Genomic DNA, 26,985 nt, shown 5'->3' on the forward strand with positions numbered 1-26,985 from the left:
TTAAATTGCAAAGTTTCTCCGTCTTTGTCTCCTTGTTTGAGCAGACGATTATGAAGCATGATCAGTTCTCAGATTTTTGGCAGAAAATTAAACAAGATTTGTCAAAATACCATTCTGGGTTTAGAAATGCATAATTTGCAGCTTTGTAACCAATTAAAGCATGTGGGAATCAAACAAAAATGTTTTGTAAAAATAAGAAAGAGAAAAGGATTTTAAATCTTGGCTTACTCTGCCCTGATATCTAATATCTACAGGATTGTATGCTTTAAATTATGATTAGAGAAAGAACAGTATAACTGGATATTTAACCAGAAAAATGGGATTAATTTCATTGGATAAAATTGAAGAGCAGATGGAATAATTTTAAAAACAGGAGGAGCAGATGGAATAATTTTAAAAACAGAAGGAGCAGATGGAATAATTTTAAAAACAGGAGGAGCATATGGAATAATTTTAAGAACAGAAGGAGCAGATGAAATAAGTTGCAAAAACAGGAGCAGATGAATAATATGATAAATAGAAGGAGCCCGTGGAATAATTTGATAAAGAGGAGAAGCCCATAAAATAATTTGATAAAGAGAAGAATCCCGTGGAATAATTTGAAATAAAGTAGGGAACGTTTTGTCCCTAAACTCTAGTGTTTTGATCTCATCCTACTGCAGTACACAGATTTGACGCATCGGATTCGGATGTTTTTCCGGTATTATGTATATGAGATGAGGTGTGTGCAAACAGTAGGTAGATCTGCACAGTATAAACTTTATAATCAATAAAATAAATAAAAAGTGTATAAAACCAATTGGATATTGTGAAGTGTAGAAAGAGACCGGATGAAAGATAGTCCCAGAGAAAGATAGTAACGGAGAAAGATAGTCCCGTAGAAAGATAGTCCCGGAGAAAGATAGTCCCGGAGAAAGATAGCCTCAGAAAAAGATATCCCCGGAGAAAGATGGTCCATGAGAGAGATAGTTCCGGAGAAAGATAGTCCTAGAGAGAGATGGGAAAGAAAGTCCCGGAGAAAGATAGTCCCAAAGAAAGATAGTCCCGGAGAAAGATCATCCCGGAATAAGATAGTCCCGGAAAAAGATAGTCCCGGAGAAAGATAATTCCAGAGAAAAAGAGACCCAGAGAGAGATAATTCAGGAGAAAATAGTCCTGGACAAAGATAGTCCCGAACAAAGATAGTCCCGGAGAGAGATAGTCCCGGAGAAATATAGTCCTGGTGAAAGATAGTCCCGGAGAAAGATAATCAGGGAGAGAGATAGTCCCGAGTCCCGGAGAAAGATAATCAGGGAGAGAGATAGTCCCGAGTCCCGGAGAAAGATAATCCCGGAGAGAAATAGTCCCGGAGAGAAATAGTCTCGGAGAAAGATAGCCTCGGAGAAAGATAGTCCTTGAGAGAGAAAGCCCTGGAGAAAGATAATCCAGGAGAAAAGATAGTCCCGGAGAAAGATATTCACGGAGAGAGATAGTTCCGAAGAATGCCAGAGAGAGAGGATGAGGATTCTAACTATTTATTGAGTCTGAGACTGGTTTGTAAAGATAACGATATAAATTCTGAAAAGCAATACAGGATAAGTGAGTCTGAGATGCGATCTCTTTAAAAGAGAAGAATAAGGATGATATTGATAATAATCTACAGGGTTACCCGCAAAAGATGACATTTCAGATACGACATTTAAAACAGAAAAAAATCAACGTTCAGGACGATGTATTTAAAAAATTCAGGTTGTCGTCATTTCCGGTTAACTTTGTAGTATATCAAACTTTTTTGAGGGATTGCTCGGATTATGATCTCCAGGTACACCTTAAAGTAGGAAGATCCCAGGAGAAGATCAAAGATCGGGAACTTTTAGGTTCACATCGCACATTTTGAGGACTTCCCGTTGGAACTGAAATAAACAAAATTATTTCAATATTCCCTAAAATAATTTTACATTAGTTGAGATTTCTCTATAAAATGAGTTTTACAGGAAAGACACGGTATTCATAAACCATATTTTTGCTGTCCCTTTAAAACCCAGTTCCTTGCCTTGATAATTCGGGGTTAATCGATGACCGTATTTGGATAAAACCTTGAGTGCCACATTTTACCCTTTCAAAGGAATTGAGTCTTTGTCACAAACTCTGATTTTCTAATCCCTATATCTTTGGAACCCAATGTCGTAAAACTTTGATTTTTCAAAATTATATTATTTGATGTAACAAAAGTCATAGTTTTAAATGTCAAAGGTCTACGACATTAGAAAATCAGAGTTTGTGAAAAAGACTCAATTCCAACAGGAGTACAGGAGTACAGGAGTACAGGAGTACAGGAGTACAGGAGTACAGGAGTACAGGAGTGCAGGAGTACAGGAGTGCAGGAGTACAGGAGTACAGGAGTACAGGAGTACAGGAGTACAGGAGTACAGGAGTACAGGAGTACAGGAGTACAGGAGTACAGGAGTACAGGAGTACAGGTGTACTGGAGTACTGGAGTACAGTAGTACTGGAGTACAGGAGTAAAGGTGTACATGAGTACAGGAGTACAGGAGTACAGAAGTACAGGAGTACAGGAGTACAGGAGTACAGGTGTACAGGTGTACAGGAGTACAGGAGTACAGGTGTACAGGAGTACAGGTGTACATGAGTACAGGAGTACAGGGGTACAGGAATACAGGTGTACTGGAGTACTGGAGTACAGGAGTACAGGAGTAAAGGTGTACAAGAAGAAAGCTTCTATGTTGTTTTATAAATCTAAACTGACTAAATTTACTCATCTTCTATGGAAAATAAAGCATTTTATATCTGTTCTCAATAATACATTATGGATTAATTGAAGTAAAAAATTTTTTTAAATATTTACAAATAAAAGCAAATTAGTTTTGGTCGAAAAGCTACTCCCCCCCCCCTCTCCACTTGACGTATACACTGTTGAGGTTAAAAGCAAATATAAAAATGTCTCTGTTAAAGGAATTTAAATCAAATCATAATGTTAAATTCACCCACCACTCTATAAATTGTAAATATCATAGATAAAGATAGATTGCGCATAAGACGACATTTTTCATCTTGAAAGATATAAATGTACAGAGATGTTTTAAAGATATTCCTATTATATAGATTAACTAGGTCGGTTGTGAACATTGGCTGTTCTTATGTCATTGAAGTTAGTTTAGTCCTTCTCATGTCCTTCTTCAGTTCTCGTCAATATGATACATTGCTCAGTGATATCCTCAAAATAAAATTCACTCCTGAGTGGTTTAATAGTTATGAAATCCATTAAAACACCAAACCACCCCGGTTATAATTGAAGTACACTTTGACCCCTAGAAGTACGAGTTCGCGGACTGTACAATTCTTGGTGATTTTGCGTACATAAGCTATCTATGTTTATTTATTTATCTATGGTAAATATTCATTAATTGAGTCTTTGGCACAACCCCTGATATTTAATTCCTATATCTTTGCCAACAAAATGTGATAGACCTTATATTTCAAACTATGAGTTCTATTAGATCAAATCATTTAAGTATTAAATATCAAAGGTTTACACCTGCAGGTTGCAGAAAATTGAGATTAGAAAATTTGAGTTTGTGACAAAGATTCGATTTCTTTCGTACCATTGGGATAACTAGTCCATCTTGCCAAGAGCTACGATAGAATAGAAGTTAAAGTCAAAGTTAAAGTCAAAAGTTAAATTTTCAAAAACTTCTTGAAATTTTTGTTTTGTTTTTAGGGAAAGAACTTTTACAAAACAAATTCAGGTTGGACATTCCATGATTAAAGGGGGGGGGGAGGTATGCAATATGCATTGTCTGTGAACGAAGAGGACGGTTAAAGCATTATTTACATTAGTAAAGATGTTTAGTTTAGTACAAGCTACAATTCAAACAATGCTTTTAAATGAAAAGAATATCCAAATTTATTCATTTTGACCATTCTCACCATGAAACACAAAACAAATGCATTTAAGAGGAGTATTGTGACAAAAAACAGTCCCCCCCCATGACCCCCTAAAATATCCCACACTAGCCTCCTTCCCCCCATTAGCTGCATCTAAAGATAATACTGAATCTGATCATGAACCTAAATTACACAGTGAAATTTAAAAAAATTTAATTTGAAAAAAATAGATTTTGGGAAAAAAACTTTGATTAAAAAAATGATTTTCGAAGAAAAAAAATCGAATTTCTTTAATCTATGTTACCCCTGGGTTACCTAAAACTGTTCAGCCAATTTGGTCCAACCGTTTGGCCAGCAATAGCTAACATATATTATGTATATACAAATATACAAATATATATAAATGAGCAAAGAGCTTTATTATAGAGAGATAAAACCTACCATCTTCAAGAGTAGTTGCTAGGTATGGAACAGATAAAACATACCATCTTCATGAGTAGTTGCTAGGTATGGAACAGGTAAAACATACCATCTTCAAGAGTAGTTGCTAGGTATGGAACAGATAAAACCTACCATCTTCAAGAGTAGTTGCTAGGTATGGAACATATAAAACCTACCATCTTTAAGAGTAGTTGCTAGGTATGGAACAGATAAAACATACCATCTTCAAGAGTAGTTGCTATAGGTATGGAACAGATAAAACCTACCATCTTCGAGAGTAGTCGCTAGGTATGGAACAGATAAAACCTACCATCTTCAAGGGTAGTTGCTAGGTATGGAACAAATAAAACCTATCATCTTCAAGAGTAGTTGCTAGGTATGGAACAGATAAAACCTACCATCTTCAAGAGTAGTTGCTAGGTATGGAACAGATAAAACCTACCATCTTCAAGAGTAGTTGCTAGGTATGGAACAGATTTCTCTCCTCGTCCAACTAAATTCCAGGTTTCGATCAAAACCTCGTAGGTTCGGTATTTTTCTAAAATATTTAAAATAAATGTTTTATTTCTGGTTCAAACCAACACAAGTTGTTTATGCGTGGGATAAGATTAAAAGCTAAAAGATATGTTTATTAAAAGTTTAAAACTTTTTGGGAATAGTTTTGAAGAAGGTTAGAGTAAAAGAACGAAGAGTTTTGGAGGAATAGGATCTTAAAAAGTATAGTAACCCTTTTTAAATTAAGCCTAAATTTTTCTAAACTTAAAAGAGTTCTGGACAATCAAACCTAACTTCAAATCTATATCAAAACCAGTCTTTTAGGGCGCTTCGCGTCCATCTTCTATTTCAACTTTTAATTGTGGCTTTATCTGTGAGCGTCTTTTCTTTGTACAGTATAAAAAAAAGAAGTTTGCGGATTTTTAAACCTGCCCTGAGCCCGCGATTTAAAAGCTTCGGCTCGAGTCTTAATTCCTTAAACGCAGCTTTAAGACCCAATCTTAGACCCAACTCTGACGACAGCTTGTGGAGCTTGTGTCACGTGATTGACAGCTGCGAGATCTAAGGCTCGACTTAAGGAGTTAAGCCCAATGAAAATAAAACCGACCTTGGTTGGTTTTAGTGAAGAATAAGGCTCAATGTTGGGTCTTATTCTCATCAAAACCCGGAATGCACCAATTCCAACTATAAAAATCCGCCAAATACAACATTAAACCGGTTTTATGAACTAAATTCTGTTGAAAAATAGATGCAACTTAAATTCGAAAGCCCGAGCCGTAAATAAGGCTCAACAACAGCTTAGACCCGAGTCGTATTTTCTTGAATTTTTTAAATCGCCGGCTATGGGGTCACAAAATTTGGGCCTGATCGGTTCAGCCGTTTTGACGTTTATTGGATACAAACAAACAGACAGACACCAAAGCTAGATTTATATATAGATGTGACACCAATTGAAGTAAGATATTTTACAAAAGCATGTAACCCCTTCTATAACCTTTTAAAACTTATAAAACTTGAGTTTTTAACTCTTAAATCAAATGAATTTCATGTTGGTAGACACTATACAGGGTTACCCATAAAGTAGGAGACATTAATGACGACCTGAAACTCCGAATATATGTAGATTTTAAGTTTGAACTAGGGTTTTTGCCCTTATAGCCTTGAAATAAAATATTTTAAAATATTTCAAAGAAATGAACAATTATGCAGCTGCAGGGACCTATATATGTGGGAAATAATAGTAAACAATTCCCTCACAGTCATCTCAGAAGTCTCATCCCTAGTGGGTAACTCTGTAATATAGGTTGGTTTAGCTACAACTAAACCTCTAAACTTTAATACGATAATTTATGGTAAAAATAGCATGTTTTTGTATTATAGGTTGGTTTAGCTACAACTAAACCTCTAAACTTTAAGACATTAATTTATTGTAAAAATAGCATGTTTCTGTATTATAGGTTGGTTTAGCTACAACTAAACCTCTAAACTTTAAGACAATAATTTATTGTAAAAATAGCATGTTTCTGACACTGGCATTATTTAACAATATTCTCTGTTTGATGTATTTGTTTACTTTAACATTTATGCAAAACAAATTTATATTTGATTTTTGAAGTTTGTGTCGATTAATAAAATGGAATTTTTTAATCAAAATATTTTCTTTGTAATTTTTATTTTTACCTAGAGATTCCAGAAGGATAGAGAACTGAGTGTCACTGCTCACTGGTAAATTCATTAGCTCATAATCAGCTCTGGACTCTTGTAACCTTGAAATGAATATAATAGCTCATAATCAGCTCTTGACTCTTGTAACCTTGAAATGAATATATATATATATAGCTCATAATCAGCTCTTGACTCTTGTAACCTTTAAATGAATATATATATATATAGCTCATAATCAGCTCTTGACTCTTGTAACCTTTAAATGAATATATATATATATATAGCTCATAATCAGCTCTTGACTCTTGTAACCTTTGAATGAATATATATATAGCTCATAATCAGCTTTTGACTCTTGTAACCTTTAAATGAATATACTAGCTTATACTTAGCTCTTGACTCTTGGAACATTTAAATGAATGTATTAAGATGATAATCAGCCATTGATTCTTGTATCCTTTAAAACAGTATACTAGCTGATAATCAGCACTTGAATCTTTTAATCTTGTAGAGAATATATCAGCTTAAAAACAGCTCTGAAATCTTGTAATCTCAATATATAAGCTGATAAACAGCTCTTAACTCTTTGTAACCTAAAAGTGGATATATTAGCTGATAATAAACTCTGGACTCAAAACAATAAATGTTGCTAGAAGACGACATTTTTTATCTTGAGCTGACCTGTATGATATGGTGTATCCCAGCTGTTGAGAGTTCCAGAGTGATTGTGGAGGAGATTCCCAGACTAGTTTTAGAGAACTGGAACTCCGGGCAGTCAAGGAGATTATTCGAACCCGTCCTGTCGGAGCTAAATATTTGGATTTCAGGCTGTACTTGAATAAAAGGTTGGAAAGGAACTCCTTTGATATTATAAACTTTGACTATTTTATCTAGCAGAATTCATAGAGCTTGAAATATTAAAAGTCTTAAACATCAGGTTGCAAAGATTCGAAAATTCGAGTTTGGACAAGTAATCAGTTTCTTTAAAGAATAATGAGAAATTATCGATGAAATATGAATTTAAATAGATTTAGAAATAAAATTCTAAATGTCTTCTCACCTTCCTCCAGAGTTGTAAAACTAACAGGTTTACTTGAATTGCTGGGTCCGATAGCATTATGAGCTCTGTACAAAAACAACAACAAAAATATAAAATATAAAAGATAATCATTAGCTAATAATTTTTTAACTTTTCTAGATTAATTCAAAGGTTAAACCCTCTGCTCTGTGCTGTGCAACCTACTAACTAACTAACTAACTTAACTGCATATTCTCGCTTAGGTCACTTTAAGTAGATCTGAGCTGAAAACTTTAGAATAGTGGATATCGAGATTAATGCTTGATCCTCTCTTTTTCTTAATATCGAGACTAAGGTAATCTTGTACTTGTATCCTGAAAAGTGTATAAAATTCAACCAATCACAACCCGAAAAATTTTAAATTTTGCACGCCATTTAAGATTAATATACAGAAACAGGAGAAACTCTCTAATTTTAAAAACAGGTTTTTGATTTTTCACTACTATATCCAAGAAAGAACGGTTTAAGAAGAAAATCAAAAGTGTGTCCATTGGATACTCAGATTAAGTAATCAGGATTACAGATATCTCATTCTACAGTTTTCAGCTCTGGGCACATCAATATGTTTTTAACCCCTATATTAAAGGTAGGTTTGTTGAATTAGCGGAAAGGTCTATTTATTATTTAAATAATAACGATTTTTTCCGCTCGTTAACAGAATTTTCCATCAATTTAGAAAGACTTTCGTTAGGTAAAAAACGTTGAAAAAACTTCTCTTCTTCTACCATATCATGTATGGCTTTTGGTCTTAAATTTGAAAAAGAAATCTATTTGAGGCATTATTAACTATGTATAACACTGTTATTTTGGTGCGCAGTGGTATAAAGTTTTTGGACAAAAAATGTCTTTATACCTCGAAGGTTCAAGCCTTTTTAGATTTAATTTTGTCCCGAGGTTTAGCTAGGGACAAATATAATCTAAAAAGAGGAGAACCTTCGAGATATAGAGAAAATTTAAGCCCAAAAACTGTATAGCATGTCGTGCCAAAATAATAGTGTTACAGGTAATTTTATAAAACGCTTGTGCACTTGTCGTATTTCAATGTCTGTTTCTAGATCAAATAAGCTTTGAAACAAAGCAGAAGTCAAAAGTTTATTTTAAGTTAAAGTTCATTTCAATGGAAAAAACAATATTTTGGAAACGTCCTAAATTTTTTGAGAAAATCCGGGAACCAATCAAAAGTTAGCACACGTGCTATAATGTACACCAATTTTAACATAATAGCACGATGTTTACTTTATAGCACGTTTATAATGAAATTCGCCATGAAGTGAGTAATAATGATAAAATACACTATAGTTTCATAAAAGCACAAAATTGTTTGTTAGCTACTTTTTAATTAACGTTTCTTCCTGTAAGTTGTTAATTAACTTATAGGCGTCCAGAGTGCTTTGCAGCCTAACTTCGGTTTTAACGGTTTTAATTTTTGCTCTATCTGTGACATTTTCTCTTTTTAAATTATAAAACATTAACAAAATAAATTTTGCGGATTTTTTAGGGAAAGTTTATAATTCTGACCATCTATAAACCATCCGTGGGGTCATGTGAGGTTCCGTTAATTTCAAAAACTTCTGTTCGGTAAATGAACATTTTTTGCCCTAGTCTTATACTACCTTCCAATTATTGGGGTTTGTTCTTTAAAAATTTGGTTTAAGTCGGATTAAGCTAAAAATTAACAAATTTGTCCATTTAGTTATATCTTTATTAACGATTTTTAACTTAAATTTAACCATTCTTTCACCACGTTAACATATTTTCCGTTAATTTTCAAAAAGTTCTTTTTCGTTACTTGAACTTTGTTCAGCACTAGAATTAACTACTACTATCACCTGACAGTTAGAGAGTAGTCCTTTCCTGGGGTTAAAGATCTAAAAAGATATAATTCTATTTAAGAATAAAATCAATTATGTTTGTATTTTACAAAAAACTGCCCCCCCCTTCCCCTTCAAAAAGTAAAAATTTAATAATAACACATCTTTGCAGCTTTGATATTTCAAAATCAGACTTTTTGATCCAACATTATTTGTGAAATGTATGCAACATCAGGTTTCAGAGATATAAATGTTAGAAAATTAGAAATTGTCCCATGGAAAGAATAAATTTGATCAATTCTAATGTCTATTTGTCAAAAGACTATAAGTTTCTAAAAAAATTTAACTCTTCCAAGTTTTATATTTTCTTAAGTTTAGAAAAATTATCAATAATGTTTTCTTTTGTTGAAAACGATAAATATAAGATGTTTTGAAACTCTAAAGTGGTTTGTGTAAAACTAATACTTTACTAGATGGGCTGTGTTGTAAACTCGCTTAAAACTTTCTAAATTTGGGAATTTGACGCTGCATCAAGAAACACTAGATTGTGCAAAACATTTGCATTTCATAATGTCAAAATAATTATAATTCAAGTTTTGATTACATTTATAAAATAGAAATAAGAATGTTTTATATGTACGATATGTAAAAATAAATATGTTTACAATTACAATGTATTTTTACAAAAAAAGAAGAATCTAGAAAATCTAAAAATGAATATTTAAATTAATTATCAAAATTTGAACAAAAAGATAACTTAGTCCCTGTCAGACAACAGTTGAATATTTAAAGATAATATTCTTTAATTTGAAAATGAAATTCTTAATGAAGACGATCAATCATTAAATTAAAAATTAGCCTAGGCATTTATTGATACACGTTGCGCAAGTTACAACGAAGACCATGTTTACCTGATAATGAGACTTCTTGACTGCCCACTCACCGTGATTTCATTAACTGCTCCGGTTCCTAAAATAAATGAAAAAATATAGTAAAAACATCAGAATTTAAGCAAAAGCTCGTAAAATAGTAAATATACATGTATTCATATATAGATTCATCCTCGAATATACTCTTTTAATGACTTATCTAATGATTTTGCAAATTACAGTTGCAATTTGCAATTAAAGTTGCAGAGAGACGTTAATATAAGGAAACAGACATTATAAATTCCGTACAGTCGTCTCTGAAGTCTTATTCTTTGTGGGTAACCAGCTGTACTTCCAAGCTTAAAAAACGTAATTTTTTTAAGAGATGTATCTCATGGTTTTTGGAACCACCTGTTTTTAAGCTTAAGTTCATTTCAAGTACTCTTTAAATTCTAACCAAAAAATAAGTTTAAACTGGAAATCATGTTGATTTGGATCGCGTGAATAATTTGCGAAATTGTGTTAGGTTCGGGAATTATGAAAGAAATTGTTGATTAACTTTCTGTAAAAAGACAAAGAAGAAATAAGAAGATGTTGTGAAGGTTTAGTATGAGGGGGGATTGGGTCCTTTTATCCAAATTACTTCCTCAGGCTTGCCTTATCTTTCTAATTTTGTTCTAAAAGAATAAAAGTTTCTTCTCGATTTATTGTAGACTTAACTATTCTCCTAATATCCTACTCTACTCTATACTACAAGGGGAAACTAGTATTATAGTTGTATTCAATGATACAGACAATTTATATTATTTTATTTAGTTATTATTCCTTTTTTTTACAATGTTTGTTATTCTTTAATTGATGTCCTTTCCTTATCTTTAATAATATTCTTATAATATTCTTTATTTAGTATTCTTTATTCCTTATTTTTAATCATATTCTTATAATATTCTTTATTTAGTATTCTTTATTCTTCATTTTTAATCATATTCTTATAATAATCTTTATTTTGTATTCTTTATTCTATTCTTAACCATATTCTTTATTCTTCATTTTTAATCATATTCTTATACTATTCTTTATTTTGTATTCTTTATCCTATTCTTAACCATTTTCTTTATTCTGTATTCTTTATCCATTTCTTGATCATATTCTTATCCTTATTCTTTATTTTGTATTATTTATCCTATTCTAAACCATATTCTGTATTCTGTATTCTTTATCCCTTTTCTTGATCATATTCTTTGTTTTATATTCTTAATCATATTCTTAACCATTTCTGTATTCTGTATTATTCATCCTATTTTCGATCATATTCTTTATTCTATGTTCTTCATCATATTCTTAATCTTATACGTTAGTATATATTCTTTATCCTATTCTAAACCATATTCTTGATTCTATATTCTTTATGTCATATACTTAACCTTATACTTTTTTATATATTCTTTATCTTATTCTAAACCATATTCTTGATTCTATATTCTTTATATCATATTCTTAACCTTATACTTCTTGATTCTATATTCTTTATATCATATTCTTAACCTTATACTTATTATATATTCTTTATCTTATTCTAAACCATATTCTTGATTCTATATTCTTTATATCATATTCTTGATCTCGATATCCACTGTGGCAACTTAACAATTGGGTTATCCCTAAATTTACAGTTATTTCTGCTGGGTTCTGCCCATGGATGATCAAGAGGAATATTTGGACGATAAAAGATAAGTGGTTGATTCGGAGAATCACTTGAAACAAATCTTTAATCCTCAGGTTAATCCTGGAACTAAGTATATATATATATATATATATATAATTTCATTAATTAATAGTTAATTAGTTAAAGAAATGGACGTGATTACATCTTGATTTACAGGGACTTTCAACCCTTTTCTGGGGTAGAAGTTTAAGAATTTGAGCCGCGGCTTAAATTTGAGACGCTGCTCAAATATGGTTGGTTCCATTTAAAATTGTATTCAATGTTTCAAGATTTAGGCCGGCGCTCAATTGAAACCGGTTTTTGGCGGATATGAGACGCGGCTTAAATTCATTTAATTCGGACTCTGAGTATACAATGAGGAAGCTATCGTTGTTTTTCTATCTTAAAAATGATTAGTTCTGACAATGTGCTTCATTGTCTCTGTTGCATGAACATTTAAACCAAAAATAAAATTACCATGTTTCAGCAAGAAAAATTGGGATATTTCATTCATCTGTGTCAAACAAAGGTTTACAGGGTGCCGTTGTAAAAATATCATTCCTCTTAATGGTTGAAAATTACATCTTCATTTTAAACTTTGAACAGTTTGTTTAAAGTTTTTGTTCTCAAGGTCTGCATGGAAGAGCGTACAACTAAGAAATTTTTATGTTTAAAAGATAAAAAATCATTTTCTATTTAAAATCAAATTTGTGCTAAATCCTGAAAACCCTTTTTAAAATAAGTATATGGCACTTAAACTGATCTTTATGTTAACTTTTTCTTTTAAAAACACTTCAGGGGATCAGAGAAAAAGTCTGGATATTTTACTGAAAAAAAAAATTCTGACGTATTTAAAAATAATTTTTATTTTTTTTTGTATAAAATTTGTTTTTGTTTTATTTTTTGCTTCACTAGTTGTTGGGAAAAATAAATTATCATGGTTTTCTATATGAAAAACGAAAAAGTTCTATTTACCTCTCTATTTTTCTATATATCTATCCCAATGTGTTTTATCTATTTATCTGTATACTTCTATGCAGTTGAATAGTAATTGATGTTAAAGTGTCCTCTATTTATCCCTTTCTCTCTAGTTCAAAGCTCAATAAATTCAAACAAATTCAATCCCCTCTAGGTACTCTTCACAACCTTTAATCCTCTCCAGTACTCTTCACAACCTTTAATCCTCTCTAGGTCTCCTCACAACCTTTAATCCTCTCCAGTACTCTTCACAACCTTTAATCCTCTCTAGGTCTCTTCACAACCTTTAATCCTCTCCAGTACTCTTCACAACCTTTAATCCTCTCTAGGTCTCTTCACAACCTTTAATCCTCTCCAGTACTCTTTGCAACCTTTAATCCTCTCCAGTACTCTTCACAACCTTTAATCCTCTCCAATACACTTTATAACCTTTAATTCTTTCTCTTGTACTCTAACTCCCTTTAATCCTTTCTCAAGCAACTCTTTTCTCCCTTTAATCCTCTCCAGTACTCTTTACAACCTTTAATCCTTTCTCCAGGTACTCTTTACAACCTTAAATTCAATATCAAGCTACTCTTTACGACCTTTTGTTCTTTCTCCAGAACTCTAACTCCCTTTAATCCTTTTTCAAGCTACTTTTTACTCCCTTTAATCCTTTCTCCAGTACTCTTCACAACCTTTAATCCTTTCTCCAGTACTCTTCACATTCTTTAATCTTTTCCCCAGTACTCTCCACTCACTTTAATCCTTTTTCCAGTACGCTTTACTCCCTTTAATCCTTTCTCCAGTACTCTTCACAATCTTTAATCCTTTCTCCAGTACTCTTCACATTCTTTAATCCTTTCTCCAGTACTCTCCACTCACTTTAATCCTTTCTCCAATACTCTTCACTTCTTTTAATCCATTCTCCAGTACTCTTCACAACATTTAATCCTTTCTCCAGTACTCTTCACAACATTTAATCCTTTCTCCAGTACTCTTCAATCCCTTTAATCCTTGCTCCAGGTACTCTTTAGTCCCTTTAATCCTTTCTCCAGTACTCTTCACAACATTTAATCCTTTCTCCAGTACTCTTAACAACATTTAATCCTTTCTCCAGTACTCTTCACAACATTTAATCCTTTTTCCAGCACTCTTCAATCCCTTTAATCCTTGCTCCAGGTACTCTTTAGTCCCTTTAATCCTTTCTCCAGTACTCTTCACAACATTTAATCCACTGTGTACTCCTTACAAAAAGTAGATTAAATACATGCTTTAATGGGTTTTCTACATATAGTTCAATGCTCATTTAATTTTTGCATACTTTTAAACTTTACCGATTTATATCCTTAATATGGAATATTTTATGCGCACAGAATGTTAGGTTAGGATATAATTTATATTTATTGTGTGTATTTGTAAACTTTAATAAATTTAAGGTCCTTCTCCTTCAACTTTAGTTTTCTTGTTACAACTTTTTCCTTCAAAACATCCGTTAACGCATTGCAGATTAGAGAAGATAAAAGGTACCATATAGAGAACTGTAGAACTGTAGAACTTTAGAACTATAGAACTATAGAACCATAGAACCATAGAACCATAGAACTATAGAACTATAGAACTTAAGATCAATAGAACCATAGAAACATAGAACTAAAGAACTTAAGATCTATAGAACCATAGATCTATAAACCTAAGGACTTTGGAAATATAGAACTAAATATCTAAAGAACTATTTAACCATTTAACTTTATAACTATTGAACTATAGAACTATAGAACTTAAGAACTATAGATCTATAGAACTTAAGAACTATAGAACTATAGAACTAAATAACTATAGAACTAAAGAACTTAAGAACTTAATATCTAAACTATTTAACTATTGAACTGTAGAATTGTGATATTCTATAGAAGTATAAAATTATAGGATTAAAAATCTGTAGAAATAAAGAACTATAGAACCATAGAACTAAAGAACTTAAAGGGACTGTAAAGGAAAAATGAAAGGGGGTATAGACTGAAAGTTAATCACTTAAGCTATTGATCGCGACCCATGAAAGTTATATCTATCTCGAGAAATTGATATAATACTGTGTCAAATTTATACGAAAATTCATATATATATACAATTTTGAATAGAAATAGTAGAATTTATAAAGCCCATATTCAGCAAATACGCAACCAATTTGAAAACGAAGATATCCCAGAGAAACTTAATTGTAACCGAGGTTTTCTCCAATTATTATTTTTTAAGTTTTATTTTTATTTTTAATAGATATAATTGATAATTTTATTTGTAAGTCCGTATTACGTCACCAGAACTCCCACCAACGGTAGTCCAGCATAGTGGTCACCTGTCTATGCCTGTATCACGTGACCAGTATACTGCAGTCTCATTGAGTGAACTGTATAATGGAGTAACTGATCCCTGTAATGAGTGTACTGTATAATGCAGTACCTGATCCCTGTAATGAGTGTACTGTATAATGAAGTACCTGATCCCTGTGATGAGTGTACTGTAAAATGGAGTACCTGATCTCTGTAATGAGTGTACTGTATAATGGAGTACCTGATCCCTATAATGAGTGTACTGTATAATTGAGTACCTTATCCCTGAAATGAGTGAACTGTATAATGGTGTACCTGATCCCTTTAATGAGTGTACTGTAAAATGGAGTACCTGATCTCTGTAATGAGTGAACTGTATAATGGAGTACCTGATCCCTGTAATAAGTGTACTGTATAATGGAGTATCTGATCCCTGTACAAAGTGTACTATGAAGTGGAGTACCTGTACCCTGTACTAAGTGTACTGTATAGTGGAGTACCTGATTTCTGTACTGAGTGAACTGTATAGTGAAGTACCTGAACCCTGTACTGAATGTACTGTATAATGGAGTATCCCTGAGTTCCCGGAGAAGGGTGGTTCCCAACTCAAGGTTCCACTACGGGACGAGATCTCTCCTACACTCAAATTTGCTGGTACTCCAGGTACATCTAGAAATACGTCAAGCTCAAGATATAGAAATAGCAATAATCATAAAAACTGTAATTTAAAGACGACATAAACCTCTCTATCAAGTGATTTAGAATTTTAAAATGGATTGAGATGCTAAGAATTCCAAACATTTTCTGTCTAGTTTAACTGACCAAGCTCTGAAATTGCTCTGGGTCTTGTTTTTAAAATGTCTATTTTCCAGTTATCACATTCGTCCTGAAGGGATCCTCCATGCAAAGATGTCACAACTGTACCCGTGAAACTTTTATCTGATCAATAATCTGAAAGATTTTATAGTTTTCAGATTCTAAAGTGATTTTCTTCTGATAAATTCTGTATGTAGAATTGCTCAAGTCACTTTTGTAGAGAAACCACAGTTGAAAATCACCAGTTTTCAAACTTTGATATCTAATTCATACTTGACAAAGCTGTTAAGGGTACCGTTGTAAATCAGCAAATGCCCATCTTTGTATGGAAAACATTATTCTCTTCCTGATGTAAACTGTATCTCTGCCTAACTATCTGTGTGTGTGTTTACAATGGTAAACTCCCAACGGGAACTATTTTGTATGCTGGAGTATAAATGTAATCTCTTATTTCTGCTTTATATACACTGTATAATATATATATATGTATAAGTATATATATCAGGAGACTAGAATGAGAATGGGAGGGGCAGACTATACAGATAGGACAAAGAAAGTTCTACTCTTTTTTACTCACTAACCCTTTGCAGTTTCAATTGCTAATTCTTATAAGCTTATTATTGAGTCTAAATTCCTAAGTCTAGAGTCTAAATTCCTAAGTCTCGAGTCGAAATCCCTTAGTCTCGAGTCGAAATCCCTAAATCTCGAGTCTAAATTCCTAAGTCTCGAGTCGAAATCCCTTAGTCTTTGGGTCTAAATCCCTAAGCCTCGAGTTGAAATCCCTTATTCTTGAATCTAAATTTCTAAACCTCGAGTCTAAATCCCTTAGTCTCGAGTTTAAAATTGGACTAAACTCTAGGAAAAATTAGCCCCAACATGTCTCTAGGCGCGAGCCTTATTCCACAGATGTTCCCACAATATATAGGATCGTGCATAGCTCTAAATTTGAACTTTTGGACAAAGAAAATTAAGGAATTGCAAATCCTTTAAAAAAAATCGTATACGGCTAATATAAAAATTTGAATGAAAGATTCTAAGCGTATTCTGCGCGTATTTTGGAGTTATATCTACCATCTTGTCTTATCTAGGTATTGTGTGGGTATGGGGGAGAGACAAAGGAAATGTGGTTTATAAATGTATGATATATATATAGTATATGAAATCATAATTATTAGAGAAAGTTGAAGTACAATGTAGTTGAGTTCAACTGCCTTTGCTTGTATATATATCCACTAAAATTGCATTAGAGTGTAGTAGTAAAGTTATAAAAAGAGGCATTTTGTCATCTTACCCTAATTAGAGCTAGGCGGCCCAATAAAAACAAACATTTTAAACAATAGCTCTTAGATCAAGCAGAATTTAGTTTGAATGGTCCACACGCAAGATTGCAAAGATTAGGGGATTTACAAATTAGAATTAGAGACATTCCTATTTATTATTTTTCCCCAAAAATTTATTTATTTTCCCCACTTCAGCGAATAAAACCCTAAAAAAAATTGGAACAGAGGGGGAATGATTTTTAAAGAAAATATACACCCCTGATATAATTTTATATGTTTCTATGGCTAGTATTAAAGTTTTTAAAGATCAAGGATCAAAACTCTTACATTGAAAAATATCCTGATAACCTTGTTAAAAAATTGACTATATGGGTGTTTCAGGTTCTGGTAGCAAACAAACCCAAAAAAACTTTAACCAAGCAAACTTATAGAAATAAAAAAAAATTCATATAAAACTTAGTACCCAACAATTTTACCCAATTTTACACAAACTATTCCTTTGAACTTTGTTTGTTTGTTTGTGGTCCAACCCTGGAGTGGGGTTGGAGGTTTAATATATACAGGCTTTATAGTATGAAGGGTATTAATGTAGGATTACAAGGGGGAGGTTATAATGTAAATCAAGCGAATAATATTTTGACCCCGGGGGGGGGGAGGGGGGAAGGTTGAATGGCATGGGGTGGTGAAAGGACAGATGGGGGGGGGGGGTTAAAGGTTAGATAAATATATTTATTTACCAAGAATGATTAGATGAAAGTTTAAAGTATCTCGTCCGTAACCATTTATTCCTTCACATCTAAAAAATATAAATAAAATAGTAAAAAAACAGGTTGTTTAATGTGTTTTTAAGGAACTTCACCTTATGTGGCATGTCCAATTCACAACAGTTCCCTTTAAACCTTTATCTGAGTAACAATGAGGAAAATGTAGTTTTTTATTTTTATTTTAAACAGCAGTTTTCTTCTCTGTTTTTATAGAAAAACACCAACTGAAATTACTCCATTTTTAAAAAACAAGGATATTTTGGACAACTGGTTTAAGAGAAGCGTTGTGAATCGGACATGACACTATATAATTGGAGGGTTACCTGAAATAACGTTTACAGTCCCTTTAAAGGTTACTTAATTCTCATATTTCTTGGTTCTTCTTATAACAAGTAAAATGATTTTTGAATTTCTCCTCTACCTGAACTCTCCTGAATCCTCTTCAGTTACTCTATGGACCCGGAGTAAAGAAATCTCTCCTTCAGTTGTATTTTCCTCCCGGATACTGAACCTGAATTAGAGCGGAGAAAATGAGATGAGAAACCAGAAACTGATCATTGAAAAATATCCAGCAGTGTAAACGTGTTTTTTTGCAAGCTATTTAATAGTTGTTTCAAAGAGTTGTGTGAAATGTTCCTGCTACCTTTTAAACTGGAGAGGATTGATTATCCGTCCGTCCCTGCTCCAGATATATTCTATCTTAGGATCTCCCTCTGCTGAGCATTCAAGTATTTCTTCTGAACCACGATTAATTCTTCTCTCCTGATCCCTTCTCCTAAACCTTGGTGGACCTAAACACAGAACATTCTTATTCTTACATTTTACATTTAACTAATCGTTATCATTTCATTAACATTATACTTGCAATCAGTATAATTATCCTTACTTTTAACATCAATTCTGATAGTTTTCATTATTGATGGTTCCACTCCGTTCTCTACCCTGCATGTATACTCCCCCTCCAGGGTTTCATCAGCTCCAGGTATATCCAGTAACCCAGTCCTACTGGAGATCTGAGGATTCATTTTCCCATTCGAACCTTAATAATTATCAAGGGGTTAGGAAGTACTGATAAAGAATTAACGATTTATTAATGTTTAAATGATGAAATAAATGTTTAAAGAATGGACAATATTGATTAAGGATGGGATAAATGGATTAAGGATGGGATACATAGATTAAGGATGGGATACATAGATTAAGGATGGGATACATAGATTAAGGATGAGATACATAGATTAAGGATGGGATACATAGATTAAGGATGGGATAAATGGATTAAGTATGGAATAAATGGATTATGGATATAAGATACATAGATTAAGAATTGGATAAATGGATTAAGGATGGGATACATAGATTAAGGATGGGATACATAGATTAAGAATTGGATAAATGGATTAAGGATGAAATAAATGGATTAAGGATGGGATAAATGGATTAAGGATGAAATAAATGGATTAAGGATGGGATAAATGGATTAAGGATGGGATAAATGTTTAAAGGTAGAATAAATTGATTAAGGATGGGATAAATGGATTAAGGATGGGATACATGTTTAAAGGATGGGATAAATGTTTAAAGGATGGGATAAATGTTTAAAGGATGGAATAAATGGATTAATAATGGAAATATTGTTTGCAGAATAAATTTTCCTCTAATTTTGACTTGGAAAACGTTCTGAGAAGAAAATCTTAATTTAAATTCCAGAAATGAAAGAAATTGAATTAAAAGTTTATACTAGGAATGATTCTAAAATTGCAAAAGAAAACTTTGCTCTGGGTTGAGAGGGGGGGTGCCTGGAGCCAAACCTTGAAACTCAATCTTATCCATCTCATCTCCACAACCCTAGAGAGTCTAGAAACCTTATTGAAGCTGTAGACTATAGAGTTTAAAAATGAACTGAAAAAATCACAGATTTTTGAAGAAACTTTTTATCTTGACAAAATAAATCTAATAAGTTCTAAATTTTTCAGTTTCTTTTTAAATCTTCAAATGGAGAAAATTTTGCTAGCTTTGTTTGAATCAATAATTCCCGGTATAAACAAATCCAATGGGGGGGGGGGGGAGGGGATATCATATCATAAATACTTCAAATTGGACAGGTTCATGTGTAATAATATAAAAATAGATTCTTACAAAACCTAATATTATAGTTATGACAGAAGTGTACACTGTGCACATTATTTAAACTGTACAGTGTACAGTACCTATCAACTAGTTTTATTTTGGTTATTTTTAAAGAAAAAGATAGAAAAAGTTACAAGTGTAGGATAAATAATGGGGATGGACGTGTAGGATGAAAGAAGGTTGTAAGTGTAGGATAGATCGAAGGTTGGAAGTGTATAAGGATATAAAGGGTTGGTAGTGTTTTAGGATAGAAAGGGTTGGAAGTGTAGGATAGATAGAATGTGGTAGTGTATAAGGATATAAAGGGTTGGAAGTGCAGGATAGAAAAGGTTGGAAGTGTAGGATAGAAAAGGTTGGAAGTGTAGGATTGAAAAGCTTGGAAGTGTAGGATTGAAAAGGTTGGAAGTGTAGGATTGAACAGGTTTGAGATGTAGGATTGAAAAGGGTTGGAAGTGTAAGACGGAAGAAGTGTAGAGCAGGGCGATAAAATGATAAAATATCCCGGGTTTAGTGGAGATTCGAGAATAAACTTCAGCAACTATTCCAATCAACTTAAAGGTTTCATAACCCAGAGAATCCTTACTCCCCGTCCCAACCACGCAATATAAACTTAAATCAACTTTAAGGGAGTTTAAAGTGTAGAGAAGTGGATCAAATGCATAGTTTAACCAAATTCTTGGTGGCTTGTATTAAGATGCACCACGAACCATTGGTTTCACACTGTTTATTTAATATTTTGCTACTAAAATGAGACGAAATATAATTTGTTCAAGAAATTTAGTCAAATTTTCTAATCCCTATATCTTCGCAACCTTATGATGTAAACCTTTCAAACATATATTATTTGGTCTAAGAGAATTCGTAGTTTAAAAAATCTGAGGTCTACGACGTAGGTTTGCAAAGATAAATAAATTAGAAAATTTGATTTTGTGACAAAAACTCAATTCCCTTGTTTCATGCTTTCTGACAGTCATAGTAGCAATCTTCATTTTTACCATCAGAAGTGTTTTATAAATCATTTTTATCATCAGAAGTGTTCTAATCATTTTTATCATCTGAAGTGTTCTAATCATTTTTATTATCAGAAGTATTCTAATCATTTTTATCATCAGAAGTATTCTATTAATCATTTTTATCATCAGAAGTGTTCTAATCATTTTTATCATCAGAAGTATTCTAATTATTTTTATTATCAGAAGTATTCTAATCATTTTTATCATCAGAAGTGTTCTAATCATTTTTATCACCAGAAGTCTTCTAATAATTTTTATCGTCAGAAGTATTCTAATCATTTTTATCATCAGAAGTAATCTAATCATTTTTATCATCAGAAGTGTTTTATAAATCATTTTTATCACCAGAAGTGTTCTAATCATTTTTATCATCAGAAGTATTCTAATAATTTTTATCATCAGAAGTGTTTTATAAATCATTTTTATCATCAGAAGTGTTCTAATCATTTTTATCATCAGAAGTGTTCAAATCATTTTTATCATCAGAAGCATTAAAATCATTTTTATCATCAGAAGTATTCTAATCATTTTTATCATCAGAAGTAATCTAATCATTTTTATCATCAGAAGTATTAAAATCATTTTTATCATCAGAAGTATTCTAATCTTTTTTATCATCAGAAGTATTCTAATCATTTTTATCATCAGAAGTATTATAATCATTTTTATCATCAGAAGTATTCTAATCACTTTTATCATCAGAAGTATTCTAATCCTTATTATTAGCACTTTTACGCAGTATGTTATTCTATTTCTGAATATTGCAATATTATTGTCTAAATATAAAATTATGTTTACTCCGGTGAGTAATCTTATATAAGCCTGGAATGGGTTTGCCATCCTACCAAGCATTTCGGGTTATTTAAAGGAGATTTTCATCCCCATAAAATAGAAATCTTTGTTTCTTATGGTTAAAAAAAAGAAATATCTAACAAATTTTCTTTTTTAATTTTCCACCTGTTTAATACAATTTTGCATTTATGAAGAAAATTTGAATTAAAACTTCTAAGGTTAACAGAAAAGATTGGTTTAAAAGTTTTTGTAAAAATGAGAATTAAAAACAATTATATGAAATACGTAACTAATTCTCAATTTAAAGAAAAATTTAAGGCTAGGAAAGAACAGGGGATAACTTGATAAGTCAGGAATTGAATTTGAACTTTGGAAGGAAAAAGTAAATTCTAAATTTGCCTTCTCTTTCCCAGATTATTCTTGGTTCTGGAACCCCAAAGGCTGAACAAGGTACAGATATCTGTTCTCCAGCTGTAATCTCTACATTTTTGGGTTCTACAATCCACTCAGGAGGAACTGTAAAAAGAGAAAAAGAAATTGGAAAAGTAAATTTTTTCATTTGATATTTCAACTAATTTTTAATCACAATTATAAAAATAATTTTAATTATTTTATTAAAAGATTAATATTCATTATTTTCATTAGGAAATTGTCATTAATCACCGTTGACTAACAGATCAGCTGATCTTGAATCCTCGCCCGCCATGTTTGTTGCTGTGCACGTGTACTTTCCCGTATGCTTCCGGTCTGCAAGAGTTAAACCGGTTTACTGCGGGCTGTTTAGGTCTATTAAGTTTGCGGGAAGTTTTCTATTTATATTCAAATATTATGGTTCCGCTGAGTCGTGAAATAAGGTAATAAAATTTAGATTTTTCAGAAAATATTATTTTAGAATATATTGTTTTCTTTTTACTCAGGAGCAACTTATTCCTCTATAAAAAAAAAACAGTTTAAATTTCCTAGTTTTTGTATGAACAGCGTGCTAGAGTACGTGGTTTGTTGAAATGATACGGTTTCTCCATCTCCATCCTGAACCCTTTCTCCGTCCCTGAACCGGTCTCATAGAACCAACACCTTCTCAATTCAAACCCAAATTAAATTTTTAAAAATCATCTTACGATACATTTTAACACATAAGACTTTGGTCATAAAAGAATAATATTTTATTACAAAGAAAAGATAAATTATTCTTGTCAAAAGTTATTGCTTTTCAAACAATTGTGTATAAAGTTAAATGTAATTTAACAATAAACATCGAGTCACTTTAAGATACTTATATATTAGATTAAAGCATGGTATTATATGAAGTAGAACCACCATTATTCTAATACAAGAAAAAATACTACAAAATACATTTTATAAACTTGAACAACAGACAATTGACAACTCAGAAAGGGTTTCTCTTTTCAAATAAAAATATCAGAGTGTTCTAGTTAATACAATCAGAACATTATATTGTTGGGAAAAGAACTAAAACATGAGAAAGAAAATACAAAAAATAAAGTCAAGGATAAAAGATCAAAATTGTAAATTACTTTTGTTTAATGTTAGCTTTGATCTTGGAACAACCATTATCTTATATCTACAATACTAGAATTGTAACTCCTACCCCCTCCCCTTTTTTTAGCCTCTTCTCCCCCCCCCTTACAAAGCTAAACTATGAGAAAACATATGAATCCAGGCTGGAATTAAAATATGAATAAATGATGACCCCAGGTTGTAAGAGAACTGTCCTGAACCAGGAGAATTTTATCGGAAGTTCTCCGTCCACGGTCTGGCAGGTTACAGCAGTTCTCATCCCTTCTTGCAGGTCGTAGAAACTAAACTCAATCATTCGCGGTGGAACTGAACAAAAAAGGGGGTTAATTTCCTATAGAACGATTTTTGAACTCCCCCCGGACGGACCCTTCCCCCCTCCTATCAATTTTGTACATGGATCTTTTATGTAACACTTGGCCACCTAGCCTGTCCTAGCTGCAGCGCTTGGCCCAGAAATTGCCTTAACCCAATCATAAACTTAAACTTTCTAATCCCTATATCTTTGCAACCTTACAGTGCACACCTTTCATATTTCAAACTTTGATTAATTGATCTAACAGAATTCATGCTTTGAAATATCAAAGGTCTGTGACATTTGGTTGCAAAGATATAAGGATTAGATAATAAGACTTTGTGGAAAAGACTCTATTCCTTTAAAATGAACAGTTTGGTTCGTGTTTTAATATTATCCCCCCAAAACAAGGAATAACCGCCCAAAAAAGTTCTAAAGTACTAAAATGTGGCACTAAAAAAGTCCTGTGGAAAAAAGAGTCCCTGAACTAATAAGTTTCTGGAAATAAAGTCCTACCATTTTAAGACTTTATTGTATAGGGGTTTTTTTGTATGATTTTATAAAAAAACGTCCCCGGAAAAAGTCCTATTACAGTGGAAAATGCCATGTTTACAAATGATGTTTACAACCATGCAAAAAAAGAACCCTGGCTATACTCAATATGCGGATGCATGGTAAAATGTTCTTTTCAAGAAAACGTCTCAAACTTGATCTCATTTTCACAAGACTTTTTTTCTTCAGATATATCTTCTTTAGAACTTTAATTCCTGAGATCTTCTTTCATTAAACTTTATTGGCAGCCCCAATTCCCCCAATACTATATAAGGAAAAAAGGTTCCCGGGAATCGAAAACTTAGGGCTTTATTTCCAGTGACATTTTGTCCTGGAAGTTCAGAAAAGTTTTTATTTCCAGGATTTTTTTGTGAAACTTTTTTCCCGGTGATTTACTTACATAGATTCAAACAAGGACTATACCTCTCAAAAATTGAACATTTGCGTAATTCTTGAAAGTATTGTTTTACCTACAATATTAATCTGAATGGTTCTGGAATATGAAGATCCTATGGTAGTAGCGGTACATGTATACTCTCCGGGATCAGTCCCCTTATTTCCTGGGGTTTTATTCAAACATTAATCATATTCAGTTGTTACGCGACGTAATCGTCTGGTTCTAAACTCCCCGCTCCTGAGCCCTCCTCTTAGAAGATGTGAAACCCCTGAGTTGAGAGAGGGACCGTGTTTATAGTAACTATCCGAAACCAGTTTTGTCTAGTAAACTTTATCTTAAATCTGTACGGTGTCCGCCAGTTATATTTGATATTTTGATAAGATAAGTATTGTTCGTTGTGATCTGTGAACAGCACATTAAGGTATAAATTAGACATTATTACGTTATTGTTATAGAACTGAGTTTCGTTCCTTATTCTCTTTAATTGATTTAAAGGATGCATTTATCCATGGAAGAATTTTTCTCATATTTCCGAGTTATCAAAGATTTTATTTTCTTGAGTTGATTTTGTATATTTTTTTTCATTCGCTGCATATTGTATTTTATGATTATACAAAATTAATTGGGCACTCTTTTACAGATTGAACCCGTAGTTAGAACAAGTCTTCAGAGTGTTTTCTTTCTGTAGAGATCTGCGAGTTTGTCCTGGTTCCAATCGTAACCCTGTAACAGGTTATGACAAGGTCAAAAATATACTTTAGGATATTTTAAAGCGGCCAGACTTGATCGCGAAACATCAGTTGTACTATACTGCTTAGTATACAAACAAATGTTTTGTTTACTTTCAGTGGAATGTGTTTCAAAGATATAAGGATTACAGAATATGAGTTCGTGGCGAATGTTCAATTCCTTTAGTACAGCAATGAGCAACGAAATATGTCAATATACGACACAAAAAGAGAAAAATAAATGAGTTTTAGATAATTTAAACTTTGCTCATGGTTGGGTTCAGCAAAAACAAATAGAAATGCTTTATATTAGACTTGTTTGTGTAAAAATTGTTATTTTTTAATAATGTACCTCCTTCTAAATATACTGATTTACCGGTTCATTAAGTTTTCAACTTGAATCTCTATTGTATAGTGTGTTGTGTATATATTATATGGAAGAGAATTGAATTTTCAGTGATGCTAAATATAAGAAAAGAAAAAATCACAAATTTAAAAATGAGTTTTGAGATCGATTGCAGAGTCAGAAAAATAACTAGAAGAATTAGTTTCGCGTCAAAGAATTATTAGGGGCAGTTTCATTAAAAGTACTCCATCAAAAATCGGTTTGAGATATTCGAATCAAAGTACTGTCTTTAAAACTTTAGAGTTGTTTTCTATACCCCGTCATAAGATTTGTGACCACTCCCTTTAAACCTATTTATCTAGGACTAGAGCTAACGCTAGGATTCAGAGCCAACATGAAAATTAGGCTGGACTTCTTCATAGTAAACAGAAAGGAGGTTCTATGCCACTCCGGCCAAATATAAAAAGTTTGAACGATAAATAGAACCGTCGACGTATCCGGTCGCTTTAGTCGGATATAATTAATTAACATTTAATATTACTATAAAAATACGACTATTCAGAATAGTACTGATTAATTTAAACCACGCAGTTGAAGTAAACATGGTATTTGATGTTTGATCTTTGATACGAAATGAAATCCTTATTTCCCAATGAAAACCCCTAATTTTCATAAAAAAAACGTTCTCCCAATGAAAATCCTTGTTTTCCAATGAAAGCCTTTCATTTTTACAGAAAAATCGAAATTGACAATAATCAATGTTCAAAGAAAAAAAACATAGATAGCTCATTCTTTCTAGATCAGACAAAGGATTGTGTAGGATGAAAGGAGTATATAAGAGTAAGGATGGGAAGGATTGTGTAGTATGAAAGGAGTATATAAGAGTAAGGATGGGACGGATTGTGTAGTATGAAAGGAGTATATAAGTGTAAGGTTGGGACGGATTGTGTAGGATGAAAGGAGTATATAAGAGTAAGGATGGGACGGATTGTGTAGGATGAAAGGAGTATATAAGAGTAAAGATAAGACGGATTGTGTAGGATGAAAGGAGTATATGAGAGTAAAGATAAGACGGATTGTGTAGGATGAAAGGAGTATAT

General features: G+C 32.3%; 1 protein-coding gene and 1 long non-coding RNA gene across 2 annotated transcripts in view; one reads left to right on the forward strand and one right to left on the reverse strand.

Moving 5' to 3' along the window:
• Positions 1-1,788: 1,788 nt before the first annotated feature.
• The window catches only part of LOC111718297 (Down syndrome cell adhesion molecule-like protein 1), a 51,668-nt gene continuing 26,471 nt past the window's right edge, over positions 1,789-26,985 (reverse strand). Inside the window, exons 14-30 of the mRNA XM_023493844.1 lie at positions 24,885-24,974; positions 23,765-23,876; positions 22,991-23,079; positions 22,695-22,778; positions 22,431-22,547; positions 18,983-19,135; positions 18,740-18,887; positions 18,518-18,607; positions 18,070-18,128; positions 15,774-15,905; positions 10,287-10,344; positions 9,394-9,432; positions 7,547-7,611; positions 7,168-7,294; positions 6,502-6,587; positions 4,769-4,864; positions 1,789-1,892 (exon numbers count right to left, since the gene is read on the reverse strand). Coding sequence (XP_023349612.1) covers positions 1,789-1,892; positions 4,769-4,864; positions 6,502-6,587; positions 7,168-7,294; positions 7,547-7,611; positions 9,394-9,432; positions 10,287-10,344; positions 15,774-15,905; positions 18,070-18,128; positions 18,518-18,607; positions 18,740-18,887; positions 18,983-19,135; positions 22,431-22,547; positions 22,695-22,778; positions 22,991-23,079; positions 23,765-23,876; positions 24,885-24,974 — 1,649 coding nt within the window. The remainder of the gene's footprint in view (positions 1,893-4,768; positions 4,865-6,501; positions 6,588-7,167; positions 7,295-7,546; positions 7,612-9,393; positions 9,433-10,286; positions 10,345-15,773; positions 15,906-18,069; positions 18,129-18,517; positions 18,608-18,739; positions 18,888-18,982; positions 19,136-22,430; positions 22,548-22,694; positions 22,779-22,990; positions 23,080-23,764; positions 23,877-24,884; positions 24,975-26,985) is intronic.
• LOC111718293 (uncharacterized) lies at positions 25,175-25,922 on the forward strand. Its single transcript, XR_002769023.1, has 2 exons — positions 25,175-25,232; positions 25,452-25,922. It is a non-coding gene; the product is annotated as an uncharacterized LOC111718293 (long non-coding RNA).

This window comes from Eurytemora carolleeae, unplaced genomic scaffold (genome assembly GCF_000591075.1).
Source record: "Eurytemora carolleeae unplaced genomic scaffold, Eaff_2.0 scaffold36, whole genome shotgun sequence".
Classification (NCBI taxonomy): domain Eukaryota; kingdom Metazoa; phylum Arthropoda; class Copepoda; order Calanoida; family Temoridae; genus Eurytemora; species Eurytemora carolleeae.